This window comes from Miscanthus floridulus, chromosome 6 (genome assembly GCF_019320115.1).
Source record: "Miscanthus floridulus cultivar M001 chromosome 6, ASM1932011v1, whole genome shotgun sequence".
NCBI lineage: Eukaryota > Viridiplantae > Streptophyta > Magnoliopsida > Poales > Poaceae > Miscanthus > Miscanthus floridulus.
In genome coordinates, this window is record NC_089585.1 from 97,792,199 (window position 1) to 97,805,928 (window position 13,730).

General features: G+C 50.2%; 1 protein-coding gene across 4 annotated transcripts; it reads left to right on the forward strand.

Annotated features, from left to right (window-relative positions):
- Window positions 1–807: 807 nt before the first annotated feature.
- Window positions 808–9,903, forward strand: LOC136458734 (origin of replication complex subunit 4-like). Of its 4 annotated transcripts, none has more exons than XR_010760045.1 (17): window positions 808–1,222; window positions 1,761–1,903; window positions 1,984–2,074; window positions 2,231–2,287; window positions 6,485–6,532; window positions 6,733–6,783; window positions 6,869–6,912; window positions 7,275–7,338; window positions 7,531–7,617; window positions 7,882–7,973; window positions 8,067–8,148; window positions 8,454–8,539; window positions 8,634–8,743; window positions 8,978–9,073; window positions 9,155–9,212; window positions 9,292–9,435; window positions 9,583–9,903. XR_010760045.1 is itself a non-coding variant. In XM_066458662.1 (17 exons), exons 2-17 carry the CDS (start codon window positions 1,791–1,793, stop codon window positions 9,622–9,624), a joined length of 1,272 nt encoding a protein of 423 aa, XP_066314759.1. In that variant the 5' UTR covers window positions 808–1,222; window positions 1,761–1,790; the 3' UTR covers window positions 9,625–9,903. The 4 variants fall into 4 exon arrangements, 2 of the variants coding, with proteins under 2 accessions (XP_066314759.1, XP_066314760.1); XR_010760046.1 differs by having other exon boundaries at window positions 8,981–9,073; XM_066458662.1 differs by having other exon boundaries at window positions 9,148–9,212.
- The last annotated feature ends 3,827 nt before the right edge of the window (window positions 9,904–13,730 follow it).

Here is a 13,730-nt window from a genome sequence, read left to right on the forward strand (position 1 = left end):
CTTTAAATTTAACCAAATAATTATAAAAATAGTTATGTTTTTTTATGTGTAATAAATATCGGTATCATTAACCAAATAGTATATTTTTATAATAAATGTATTCAAAGATATGAATTTAAAAATATTTGAACCCTTACAAGCGAGATGTAGGAGTATGTTTATGCCTGTTTGGAATACGGGAACTTTTATTTTTCTGTCCGTGTTTTTCCCGTGAAATTAAAATAATTCTTATAAAATTTCTTATAAATTCTGTCAAAATTCATGCATTTCAAACTAACCATTGTATTGGAATTTGTATACTAGTAGTAATCCAAGCGCATATGATCAATCTTTCCGTCTGCTCTGCCTGCATCTCCTGCTGCTTGTGAGTTGTGACATGCCCTGCTGCCGACCGGCTTTCAGTTCCTCGTTGCCTGCGAAGATGCAAAGCCCTCGTCGCTGTCATCTCAGGCATCCTGCACGATAACCTCGCCTGTCGTGTTGCGTTCCGACCCCTCTACTTCAGTCTTCAGTTTTTTTTTTCTTGCCAAAATACTACAAGCCGCTCGCACCGTCGCACGGACTACACAGTCAGGAGGTGTATAGTATGGGCTGTGGCAGTCGGTACCGGACTACCCAATAGCCGGGGCCTCTACAATCCACCGTAAGCTGCGGCCTCGTCCAGTACCTTCCGCGAGATCCAGTAACCCAGCCCATCCGAGCGCACCGCACAAAAAGAAAAGGCGAGGCCTATCTCTACGCTCTCTCCCTCCTTTACCCCGATGGCCCGGCCCAATAGCACAATATTTCTCCTCTGCCGCGCCGCGCCCGCGCATCGCTCTCCTCCGGCTGCTCCCGTCGGCCGGCTTCTGCTTCTCCCTCCCGATCTCCCGATCCAAAATCCCTTCTCCCTGCCTCCCGAGCCCAGCGCGAGACCTGCCCCGCCCCCGAGTCCCCGAGGCCGCGGCATTCGACCGTGAGGCGGACGGCGCCACGGCGGACTCCACGACCGCGAGCGCCGCCGCCCCCGAGCGCCGAGGCCGAGCCGCCCGAGCGCCGGCACCCCGCCGGCCGCCGCCCCGCCTGGGCCTGGCGCTGGTCGCCGTCGCCGAGCCTCTGTGGCACCCCCACTGCGGCGCTGCGCCGCGCCCCGCGTGACTGAGCTGCTGAGGTACTGACCGAGCAGGCTGCGCGCCGCCGGGTGCGCCAAGCTGCAGAGCAGCGCGCCAGCTCCCCTGGACCGGTGAGTGTTCTTTTGAAGTTCTGAGCTCTCCCAAATCGTATACCCTAGGGTCTGGACAGTGAGCACTGGACTGTAAATTTGGGCTTAGGGACTGTGTATATGGGAAATTGGTGTGTGATTCATTATTATTGGTTAACGATTTGTTCTTGCGAATAATACGGGAAATTGGTGTGTGATTCATTATTATTGGTTAAGGATTTGTTCTTGCGAATGAAATTGGAGCTAGAATCACCGATTTGATTTTAGATCTCAAACATAAAGGCGAAGAGAAGTGGTACTACTGGTTTTCAGCTCAATTCTATGAATGTGTGCTCAATCATGTGCTATATCTGCTATATATTATACATTTACTAGTGGTACTACAAATTTTTTTGCTCAATTCTATGAATGTGTGCTCAATTATGTGTTATATATCTGCTATATATTTTACATTTACTCTTATGTTATAATACATGCTAAATATTAGGCTTTAGACTCTATATATAAAAAAAATCCAAACAGCCCTTCACATTTTGAATTCCCAACTTCAAAATCCTAGGCCCGCCCTAGACACAAATCATCTGCCACTATGGTGGTGGCGGTGTCCATGCCGAGCCAAGCACAGGCTGTGCTTCGGGGCCAGCTCTGCGACCCAGCCTTCGTCCACTCTGCCCTCAGGTCCTCCTCGGACACCAATTACAGGTGAGCCGAATCGGTACCCATTCCGCCTGCATGGCTTGCTGGAAACATTTTGCTAATCTGCCTCCTTTTGTGCTGGGCAGCAAGCTGAAGTACCTTGTCGCCAGCTCCTTCTCAGAGGCCTGCAATAACTCTGTCCTCCTCCTCGGTCCCCGTGGGTGTGGAAAAGCAGCGGTGAGGTCCCTCAACTGGTTCCGTATCCTTTACTGCTTGCTGCAGCGCAGCCATGCTGTTTGATGAAATATGCATATTGGCAATTGCACATTTGCACTCTGCAGTGCAGTGTGGAACTGTAGTTTACTTTCCGTTTGAGAGTTCATGTTTTTGCAGGTGGTGGACATGGTTCTTGACGATCTGAAGAAGGAGCACCCTGATGCGATTTCTGTGGTATGTGTCGGTGGTTTTGGACCACCAGCGAGTAAATTTGTATTTGCGCGTCTGGCTCGGATGGTGTGCTCGGAGGACACAAGGGTTTATACTGGTTCGGGCGGAACGTCCCTACGTCCAGTTCGCTGCTGCTCGTGTTACTGGCACTTGGTTTGCAGTAGGGGTTACAAACAGGCGAGAGAGGGAGAAGATCCCAAGTCTCTGGTGGAAGGAGTGAATGGGTGCTGAGAGCTCGCTTGTCGCTCAGCCGTGTGCTCGTGTTGTGCTCTTGTGTCAAGGTCTCTCTTCTTTCATGGGGCGTCCTGCTTCCCCTTTTATAGGTGAAGGGAAAGCGCGGGTTACAGAGGAGAAAAAGGAGAAGAACGAGAGAGAAGGCTTCCAGGGTTGCTGGGTCCTTCTCTTTCATGCGGGACCCGCGTCCTTGGGGTCGGGTGAGACGGAGCCCGCGTCCAGGGGGTCGGGCGAGACGGAGCCCGCGGCCTCATGGTCGGGTGAGAAGGAGCCCGCGGCCTTGGGGTCGGGCAAGACCTTTTAATACATCTCGAGCCATCCGGAGAAGTCAGCGTGGGCGCTAATTTCCTTACTTTGGGTATCCCTAATATCGATACCCGACATAGCCCCCGAGCCTGCGGAGGAGTAGAATACTCCTTTGGAGGCTTTTTTCGGACAGGAGGACTCTGAGGGCCTTGGCCTTCTTTTTTTAGCCCGCGACGTGTCCTGGTAGGACGACGATTCCCTTTTGTCGTGATCGGTCTTCTTGGAGGCATGTAACCGTAGGATTTGGGAGATTGGAAAGATTTTTTTTGATTCCGGTCCCCTAGGATCCAATCGGTCCGCTGTCGTACTGGTGACCGACTCCAGACTCTTGGCGGCCAATCCATATAGTTCTTGGGTCCGTTTGGCCGGTCCCAAGGGCTCGTTGCCTTTCTTCGAGGAAAAACCATAGACTGAGAACCGACCAAGACTCGAACGTGGGCCGGGATGCCCGCGGCGCTCGTGCGCCCGGGTACTGGCCGCTAGTGGGCCCATCCATTTCCACCCCTCGCTCTAAGGGTGCCCCGGAGCAGCTATGAACCCGTCGGCAGGCCAGCCTTCGAACTCCTGGTCCTGAATGGGCTGTAGGAGCGTTTTCAGCTCTGTATTCCTCCTTACCTACGACGGTTCTTGGCCCATCGATCGGGCGAACCGTCATCCGGCATGTCCTTTCGAGGGCGCGGCAAGAGATAGCGTGCGCACGATCTTCGGAGGGAGGTGGCGTGACGCGGCGCAGCGGGCGCGTGAACCTAGGCGGACGGTTCGCCTTCTCGCCCCGCTCCGTCCTATAAATAGCGGTCTCCCCCTGCACGTTTCTGCACACCAAAACTACAACCTTACCTTCTTCGTTTCTCCGCCGCCGCCGTTCGTTTCTGCCGTGCTTGCTAATTCGCCGCCGGAGCCCTAGATCTGTAGCTTCCGCTTCTCCTCCGCCACCTTTGCTTCTCCGCAGCCGCCTCCATCCTCCAGGGCCTCGTCAAGCGTGGTCATCTCCGCGGGAGGACCGATGCGGCGGAGGGGCTTGTGCCCGGCCATGAGGATGCGCTGGCGCCGCACGACGGCTACGCCATCTCCTTCGCGCTTTTCCACGAGCGCGGACTCGCGATGCCTCCCCACCCGTTCTTTCGGGGTCTACTGCGCCACTACTAGATCGAGCTGCAGCACTTGAACCCCAACGGGATCCAGCACATCGCGGCCTTCATCGCGATGTGCGAAGGGTGCCTGGGGATCGAGCCCCGCTTCGAGCTTTGGAGATATTTCTTCTCCATCTCCTTGATCAAGAAGGAGAGAGGCCGGGAGACCCCGGTGCCGATGGGATGCGCGGGCATCCACCTCCGGGGGCTGCGGGCGGCCGAGTACATGCCCTGCCAGCTCTCCAGATCCAACAAGGGGTGGCACTTGCATTGGTTCTACCTGAAGAACGACCCTGCCGCTCCCTTGCCGGTCTTTTCCGGGCGCCTAATCGAAGAGGTACCACCGTCATGGCCGTGGGGGCCACCCGTCAAGGAGAAGAGGATGCGCGACCTCCTCGAGGCCATCGCGTTTCAGAAGACCCACGGCCTCCGCGGGGCCGGCGTCATCGGGGGTGATCACGCGAGGAGGGTGGCGCCGCTGATGGCGCGCGTCCTCCCGCTGTACGGGATGACGCTCGGCGCGCAGCTCGTCTGGACGACGCTCGCCCAGGGGCTGCTTCGTGACAGCGAGGTCGCGCAACGCATCAAGGATGAGATATTCCAGGGAGAGCGGTTCTCCTCCGGCAAGCTACGTCTTGACGTTGGCGAACGAGAAGGTGAGGCGGCGTAGGTCCTCCCGGGACGGTTGGGGCCCCAGAAAGGCGCCGAGCTGGCGCTCTAGCCTCCCGTAATCGAAGCCAAGGAGCTGATCGCTCCCGGGGGCGCGGGCCTCCGGTGCGTGCAGCTGCAACTCCTCAAGCGCCTCATTGATCCCGTCGAGGCCGACGGAGTGGAGAGGCTAGACAGCGGCGGGAACCTGCGCCAACTCTCCCTCCATCGTAACGATGAAGTACAGGTTCCCGAAGCGCACGTGCTCGCCCGGGACCTAGCTGACGCCGTGACTAGCCATCCGAGGCCAGATGTGGACGTCGAGACGCACAAAAAGCCCCTACCTGGCGCGCCAACTGTCGGTGTTTTTGGACCACTGGCGAGTAAATTTGTATTTGCGCGTCTGGCTCGGATGATGTGCTCGGAGGACAGAAGGGTTTATGTTGGCTCGGGCGGAACATCCTTACTTCCTGTTCGCTGCTGCTCGTGTTACCGGCACTTGATTTGCAGTAGGGGTTACAAACAGGCGAGAGAGTTAGAGGAGTGAACGGGTGCTGAGAGCTCGCTTGCCGCTTAGCCGTGTGCTCGTGTCGTGCTCTAGTGTCAAGATCTCTCTCCTTTCATGGGGCGCTCTGCTTCCCCTTTTATAGGCGAAGGGAAAGCGCAGGTTACAGAGTAGGAAAATGAGAAGAACGAGAGAGAAGAAGGCTTCCAGCGTTGCCGGGACCTTCTTCTCCTTTATGCGGGTCCCGCCGATTCTGTAGATGTCAACAGGGATGGCTCTATGTCGCGGCCCTGTTCGTCACTGGCGTCATGCGCAGGCGTCATCTGCCGGTCATGGTGTTCCACTCCGTCCCGGCCGACGTCGTGGTGAACTGACGCTCCTGTCAGCGTCCGTACGAGGATTAGGCAGAATAGCACCGGCACGCCTGACACTGTTCTTGATATGAATCTCCAGGTATGGCCCGTCATGACCACGGGTTACATTGAGGCGTGCCAGCCTCTTCCCTGGCGTTAGAGTTTTGACCCAGGTCCATACACTTGGACCTGGAGTGGTTGGCGACGGTATGGGTCCCCGTCGGACAAGGCGGAACCCGCGTCCTCGAGGCGGGCGAGACGGAGACCGCGGCCTTGGGCGAGACAGAACCCGTGTCCTTGGGGTCGGGCGAGACGTAGCTCGCGGCCTCGAGGTCGGACGAGACGAGCCCGCGGCGTTGGGGTCGGGCGAGACGGAGCCTGCACCCAAGGGGTCGGCCGAGACGGAGCCCGCGGCCTTGGGCGAGACGAAACCCGTGTCCTTAGGGTCGGGCGAGACGGAGCCCGCGGCCTTGGGGTCGGGCGAGACCTTTTAATACGTCTCGAGCCATCCGGGGAAGTCAGCGTGGGCGCTAACTTCCTTGCTTTGGGCATCCCTAATATCGATACCCGACAGTATGGGTGCGATGCAGCATTCAGTTCAGTTCAAGTATCACTAGAATATGTGCCCATTGATTATGCAAATGACAAATGATGACTCACTTAAACCTCACAGACAAACTTCTGTCGCGAAAGTAGTATCATGTGTTACTGAGTGATGTAGTGTTCGCACTGGGCTAGAACAGCTTGTTGTGCATAAGTGAAGACTAGTTCCCCTCATGTCAGTGACGACATTTCAATTTTTCATGCTATTAGAAAGACCACTTTGATCAAGGTTTTAGGGAAAGAAGAGACTAGGAATGGTCGAAGACAGAATGCCCTTCGGTACAAAGTGTGGTTCTTAAGCATCATAATCAAATGCATTATTACCAGAATTATAAAAAAGTTGGTGTGTCCTATTATTATTTGGTACTCCTGTGGGGACTTTGTTATTTGCACTGTGGATAATCGCGGGACACCTTTTCAGATCAGACTAAATGGGATGCTACATAATGACGACAACTGTGCTATGAAGGTTAGCATTTTTGGAAGCTATAACACATTTTATAGTTGGTTTAATTTCTGTTGCCGACATACTCTTCCTGTCTTCCAACCTTGCCTTATGCCTTTCCGAATTCTAAGTCTTTTCCTTAACAAACTGAGTCCATTGTGAACCTCTTTCTTGTGAATAAGTCTGTAAGTCCCTAGCATGCTAATAGTTTCTCCTTTTTGTAGGAAATTGCCAGGCAGCTTTGTTTGGAGCATCAGTTATCATTTTCAAAAATGGTACATTTCCTGCCTAGTTATTATTCTCTCTATTTTTGTAGGAAATTTCATTGTAGATAGGCAGCTCTGATCTCTTCTCTTTTAGGCTTCTTCAGATGACAACACTGAGTTCATGATTGACATGTTACGGTAAGCTTTTACTGAAATAATGCGATAATGGATATTTGTATATTGAGCCATAGTCTTTACTCTCTCCATTTTATTTTATAAGGCACAGCTTGACATGACACGGTCTCCTAAATTATACTTTGACCATCTATTTATTTTATTTTATATTGTTTATACTTATAAACTTATTATAATTGGATAGTAGATTTAGTTACAAATCTATCCATATCAAGTTTGTGTTATCATAATTAAAAAGTGTTAGTCAAATTATATTGGTCAAAGGTTTTGAAGTTTGAATCTTGATATACTTGTGCGCCTTATAAAAGAGAATGGAGGTAGTAGTTCATCAGTTTTTAAAGACATTTTTATATTCTCTTCTGCAGGGAGTGCGGACTAGCTCACAAAACAATCCTATTTGTTCTAGAAGAGTTTGACCTCTTTGCTCAGGTCGAGATAAATAGCTGCCTTTTATGCTTTAACTAAACTGAGTTTGTTTCATTCCCTTTTTCATCTATGTCAGCAACCTAAATTTCAATAAAACCATTGTTCATGGCACATATGGCTAATGGCATAACATGACTATTGCTATGGTCAGTTTTGACATGAGAAAAATACTTATGTTCATGATGTTCTTTACAGGGTAAACAGAGGTTGCTTTACAGCTTGCTTGATGCAATGCAGTCTCTAACATCACAAGCTGTTGTCATTGGTGTGAGTTGCCGCTTGGTATGAACTAAGCCTTCATATTTACTTGTATTTACCAATAATATAAACTTCAAGCCTGTCAGTTGTATATAACTCGTTTTGTGTTGAATGCCACTTGATTTGTATGTCTCTGTCAGATGTCACTCTTGATTGGTCTTTCAAAAAAAAAAAAAGATGTCACTCTTGATTATGTAATAGTGATCATGCAGTAACATATAAAGTAGTCATATTGCAGTAGCATCACTTATTATAATATTTTCTTAACAGTGGCATTTCATTTTTTAGGATGCAGATCAACTCCTAGAGAAAAGGGTTAGATCCCGGTTCTCTCATAGGAAGATTTTATTTATTTCTCCTTCACCGGATGATATACAACGGTATATGCTTTCTCCAGACCCTTTAGATAAAAAACATGAAATGCTCTCGAATTCCCTTATCCAAGCCATCTTTTGTTAACTAACAAAATGCAGGTTGGTGGAACATTTGCTTATACTGGCCAAAGACTCAGGTTTACCAGCAAAGTATATCACCGATTATAACTCAAGACTTACTGTATCCTTTCTGAAACCTGACTGTTATGGGGCATTTTGTTTAACCTTTTTCCTTTATCTCATCTTAGTTGAATACTTAGCTATTAATGACATATAATCTTGTTAAATGAAACCAAAGTGTTTGCTTGCTGATACGGAAACATGGTAGAATTTAGCCAAGAGCATAATAGATCTGTATTGTATTTTTTTCAATCAGTTCCCTAGGATTTTTTTTGTTCCATAGTGGAAAAACAGAAGGGTGAACAAATTAAGCAGCACAGCTGCAAAAGATTGCACAATAGAATTCTCTTATCCTATACACTGCAGAGCATTTTTAGTGATAAGAAATTCAAAGGATGTCTCAACTACCTCATGGATGCTGATGCAACAACAAGCAACATTCTAAGATTTCTGTAGGTTTGCAGCAGCTTTTTGGTTCTTTCTTCATAACATCAATAATTAATCATCAATATAGCTCAGCTGAATATTTACAAGCAATTCTTTCAGTTTCAGAGCTGTGTCATATATGGACATGGAATCTGGATTCCTGCCAATAGAAAGCTTCCTAAAGGCCCTTTCTTCCATGCAGAGGCAACCCAAGATGGACAGCCTACAAGGTATATTTTGTTGGCTAGCCTTAAGTTTTATAGTGTGTGTGTGTGTGTGTTCACTAAATGCAAAAGATGTGGATTTTCTTTGTCCACCTATTCTCTCCATTTCTCTTCTGCACAGCACAATAGCGACCAACATGATTTGCTTGTTTTCACACAAACTTACTCGTCTGTCATTCTGTGTTAGCAAATCACATTGCAATGTAGTGATGACATTTTAATGGAATGAAAACTTTGAAGCAGACCTCTCGATTTTGGAATTGTACATTCTTGTGTGCATGCACAGACTAGAAGATAAGGAGCAAAGCTCATACAACTTCACCAGCATAATGAAAGGTAGAGACTTGTCCCCTCCCTCCTCTAGTCCCCTTGTTGGACAGAAAAGTGAACTGAGGTGAACTATTTGTCAGAATACAGATCCATACAAGACGCATATAAGACTTCTGATAAATATGCAAGCACTGTTTGTTTTAGGGTAAGCACTACCATCACCGACATTCAGTGGGCCTCCTATCACATTAGATATTCAAAACTTATACACTTGTTTGTCGCAGGCCTTTGAGCATCTTTTGGATCGAGAGCTGATCAGTTTTGGTGACAATAGAGGGAGAAACCAGGCGCTTGAATACCGACCTGTTAAGCTCCTCATATCCTCCCGCGAGCTTGCTCAGTTCCTCAAGTTGAACACCACCTGCCCTGTGAGTCACTGTCCATGTGATTGGACGTTAGCGATTTCTTCTATTACTGTTTGTCATTGTTGTTCTTTAATATCGTTTCCGTAATACAGTGACTGTCATCGTGTTACAACTTCCTGCTAATGGATATCGTTGTTTTGCTTTTTGTAGGCTGTACTACAGAAGCTGTTTGATCGTGAAAGATACATGTAGAATCTCTTCTCAGCTAGCCGCGCTTCACCGACTTGAGTCGCTGCTTTCCTGTTTCATCACTGGGCTAATTTCGCTATCAAGTTCATGTATGTGGACTCGTTGTCAAGTTCTGTAAAACAGCGATGGTATTGGTATCTGTCCACTGTTCGTTGGAAAGGTGTGGGTCGTGTGGCCAACTGCCTAGGTTGATGCGTTGTCTTGTAAAACGGCGATGGTATTTTGTTTTGCTTAAATTTCTGAACTATGAAATTGTAGATAGATGTTTGATACCATGTTATATTTTGCTCCACGCAATACAAGCAAATGTGATGAAATTTGTCACTGGACAGTTTACAAGCCTATTCAATTTAGATGAATTAAAAGTAAAAGGTAAACCTGTCTAGTTCGGATGAATAAATACAAGTGAGGAGACTCATCACTCGACGTCAACCAAACAAGACTACATACAGAACTAAAAGTTACCAAAATATTGCCCGTTTCTTGCTGTGCAAATCTGAAGTATAATAAAAAGAGAAAAGATAGCTTTGATGACATGCTAGATTCACAATGGATCTACTAGTAATCTGAAAGGACTAAGCTTTTACACTCGACATAGATGCTCAGCAATCTACAGCTGAAGCTCCATGATCATAAACACCAATGTACATGTGTACATATATAGAATATGGTAGAAATGCTCTGCTAGAATAGTTTAATGGTTCCATTGAACAAAATGCAAGTTATTTAAGAACGGCCCGTAAACCCTTCAAATTATAGGGGTAATAATGGGCATACTAAACTTTCATGGCAGACAATAGAAAAGAAATGCACATCTGGCGGAGTGTCAATGCGCATGGTGTAGATGGTCTCAGGGTGTGTTTGGTTGAGCTGTGGCTGTGGGAAAAAGCTGCTGTGGGCTGTGAGCTGTGGAAAAGCTGCTGTGGGCTATGAGTTGTAGAAAAACTGAAAGCTGTTTGGTTAAACAAGTATAAAATATACCTTCTATCTTTATCTCTCTTGAAACAACTATGGAATAGCTTTTTATTCCACCAATTTTGAAAAGCAGAAAGCCAAAAGCCAAAAGCAGGGTCAAACCAGCTTTCAAAAATGTACTACGGAAAAGCAGCTGCTTCTGAAAAAGCAGCCTCCAAATGCAGCCCCTTTGGTTGGGCTTTTGGCTTTTGGGACCAAAAGCCAAAGCCAAAAGCCCAACCAAACAGGGCCTCAGACGCTGTAGTCTTAGGGTTATAGTAGCCCAATGACCGACCTGCGTTGAGCAAAATCCGTCCATCTTTTGGATTATCAACCAATGGCGTAGTGTCCGCTGATAAATTGTCAAGCAATATATGATACTTCATCGACCAGATGCCAAAATCTTTCATCATCCACATGTCAATCATCTTCCTGCTTTGGTCTGAACAAGCAACACAAAGTGCACCTTGAAGCTGGAGAATGGTCGTATGTCCTCCACTGCCGTGACTGCATGGTGGACCCTGCAACACTTTTCTTTTCGCGAGCGTGTCCTTGTGACACGTATTTCATTAAACAGAAGCAGAGTTTGACTGGTTACAACATCCCTAAAAAAATCCATAGATTACCGTGGAAGGATAGAAGCCAACATGACCTAAATAAACCTAACTTAAATTACATTACATGAAAGTTATGCAACCAATTGAGCAGGTGCCAACGAGACTAGCAAGCCTCTTCGAACATACACGGGAACCTCGCCACGTCAAACTTCATAAGCGCGCGAAGTGCGGCCCTTTTTGCGGAGTCGAGCGGGCCCTGAAAAGATCGCTGAAAGTCTGCCACTACCTGGTTATCCGATGGCTATGAGGCGGTGGGTTCCCACTTAGACACAAGCACCTTCTGCACTTAAAGGACGGCGTTAGGGGCCTGAGAGGCACACTTTGCCGCCAGACGTGTGCTACGACGAACGGTGACCGACGACGGAGAGCGACAGGTTCGATGTCGGGGTGGCGCCTTGAGGATAGGAGTCTTCGACGGGGCGGAGATGCGCCTAGCAAACTCCCTGGCTAGGGACGAAGGAGAAGTCAGCATAGACGTAGGTGGCCGATCATCACCATCCACCCCCGGCGTCTCAGTATCCGCGAAGCTGAGCTGAACCATCCGTGGTGGTGAATGGGTGTCCGCTAACAATGCTTGAACCTCCAGAGAGGCCGCAGTCGGAGTAGACGAGCGCCCAAGCGCTGAAGCACCCGCTGATCGACTGACGACAAGCGAGGCAGCGAGCTCATCGAGCATCGGGTCGACCCAAATGGGAGGCGCAGCGCCCTCGCACAGCGCCACCACGAGCGGATCAGACTCATGGGAGCAGCGTGCGACAGTAGAAGTAGCGACGTTGCCAGTCGAGGCAATGTTGATCTCCCTCGACAGCTTGCTCCGGTGCCGCTGGCGTCGACGACGGAAGCCATTGGTGCCCCCCACAGCCACCTGCGCGGCTCCGTCTGAACCACATGTGGCGCGTGTAGGGACAGCCATGAGCTGCCACCCCACGCTGTCGCCGCGGTAGGAGCGGCGCCAGTGTGACCGCGTCGCCGGACGGTTGGGCGCCGCTGGCGGCGCCTGTACCCTCGGTAGGATGGGAGGATGCGAGCATTCAAGGGGCGCCTTCGGAGGTCGTGGAGCAGCCGGTGATGGCCACGATACTGCTGCCGATGGCGGGGCGGGCGAGGCTGCCGACCGCGCTCGTGGCACCGACTGCGGTAGGCGCGACGTAGCCGGTCGTGACCCCACTGATGTAGGTGGAGGTGGCGGCGGCCATGATAGATGGGCCACAGCCAAGCGTAATCGCAACGTCGCCTGAGGCACCGGCATGACCCGTGCCATCGGCAGCCCAAGCGACGACATCTGGTGCGGGCCGGATGGATGGGGACATGGCCGAGGGGTCCTTGGGAGTCGTGGTGCTGGGTGAGAGGTTGGTGTCTGCACCGTTGACCCCTTCCATCGCTGGAGGGGGCGTCCCAGTAGGGACATCATGGTGAGAGGGGTCAGCGGCGCTTGGAGCCGATGAGGAGTTATCCCTGGCCCTGACATCGGTGGGTAGCGGCTCGCCTACGTGGGGCGAGCCCCTGCTCTAGTGGATTAATCTGCAGGATCCAGCGTCGATGCTTTTCACCCTTGATGACGCCTTAGAGAGCATGGAGCAGGAGAGCCTTGACGTAGGGATCACATTTATGCTCGAGGCCCTGGACCACGGAACGGGCGGATTGCGCGACATTGTTGTTCCTCCGCCCGGGTATATTTTGGTCCTACTTCTTGCCCTTTTCTTCCTTTATATACTTTTTGTATCCTGACCATCGTCTCCCTGTAGGTCCCTTATAGCTCACAGCCGAAGGAAATCATGATTCCTTCATCAACTAAAGAAAGCCTAGGACCACCTCGTTGAGGAGGCGTGGCTATGTGAGGAGGTGATAGCTCAGCTCATTGCCGCCCAACAGAGGGTGGTCGAGTTGACTCCCATTGCTGAGGAGGCGGTCAATCTTCGATCATGGGTGGCCGAGGCCCATCGAGATGCTAATGAGGCCGAGAAGGCATTCAAGGCCCTATCAGCGAGGTCATGGAAGGATGACGAAGAAGCCACCAGGGTTAGGAAGGAGCGGGATGAGTTCCTCCAGAAGGACACCGAGACCCGCTAGCGGATCCTTGACCTTCTGGGCGAGGTTGAGATGGAAATGGATCTGAAGCTAGGGGCCGCGGAGAAACTCACGGCCCTAGAGAAAAGGGCGAGCCTTGATGCCATGACGGTCGCTCGGCTGTGCAAGGAGCGGGACAAGCTAATCCAAACCACGGAGAGGCTCCGCTCAAAACATGATGCGGCTCCTGAGGAGCATGACTAGGCTTTCTAAGAGCGTGACCAGGCCTGCCAAGAGCGCGACGACACGCAGCAGAAGGTCAGCTCCCTCCATACCAAGTTCGAAAGCACGATGACCCAGAAGCTAGAGGCCAAGAGCATTTCTGCCGGGCTAGCTATGGATCTCGCCGAGGTGAGGAGAAATCTTTAGGCAGAGAGTGACAAGCTCGGTATCCTAAGCGCCACCCTCGGAGTGGTCTACGACGACCTTAAGGTGGTGTGGTCGGAGGGGACCAGCTTGCTCGCAGCTTGT

Coding starts and splice junctions, on each gene's coding strand:
- LOC136458734 (XM_066458662.1), top strand. CDS start 1,791: ATGGTGGTGGCGGTGTCCATGCCGAGCCAAGCACAGGCTGTGCTTCGG. Junction 7,618..7,881: donor TTGGTGTGAGTTGCCGCTTG/GTATGAACTAAG, acceptor TTCATTTTTTAG/GATGCAGATCAACTCCTAGA. Junction 9,213..9,291: donor CAAGCACTGTTTGTTTTAGG/GTAAGCACTACC, acceptor TGTTTGTCGCAG/GCCTTTGAGCATCTTTTGGA.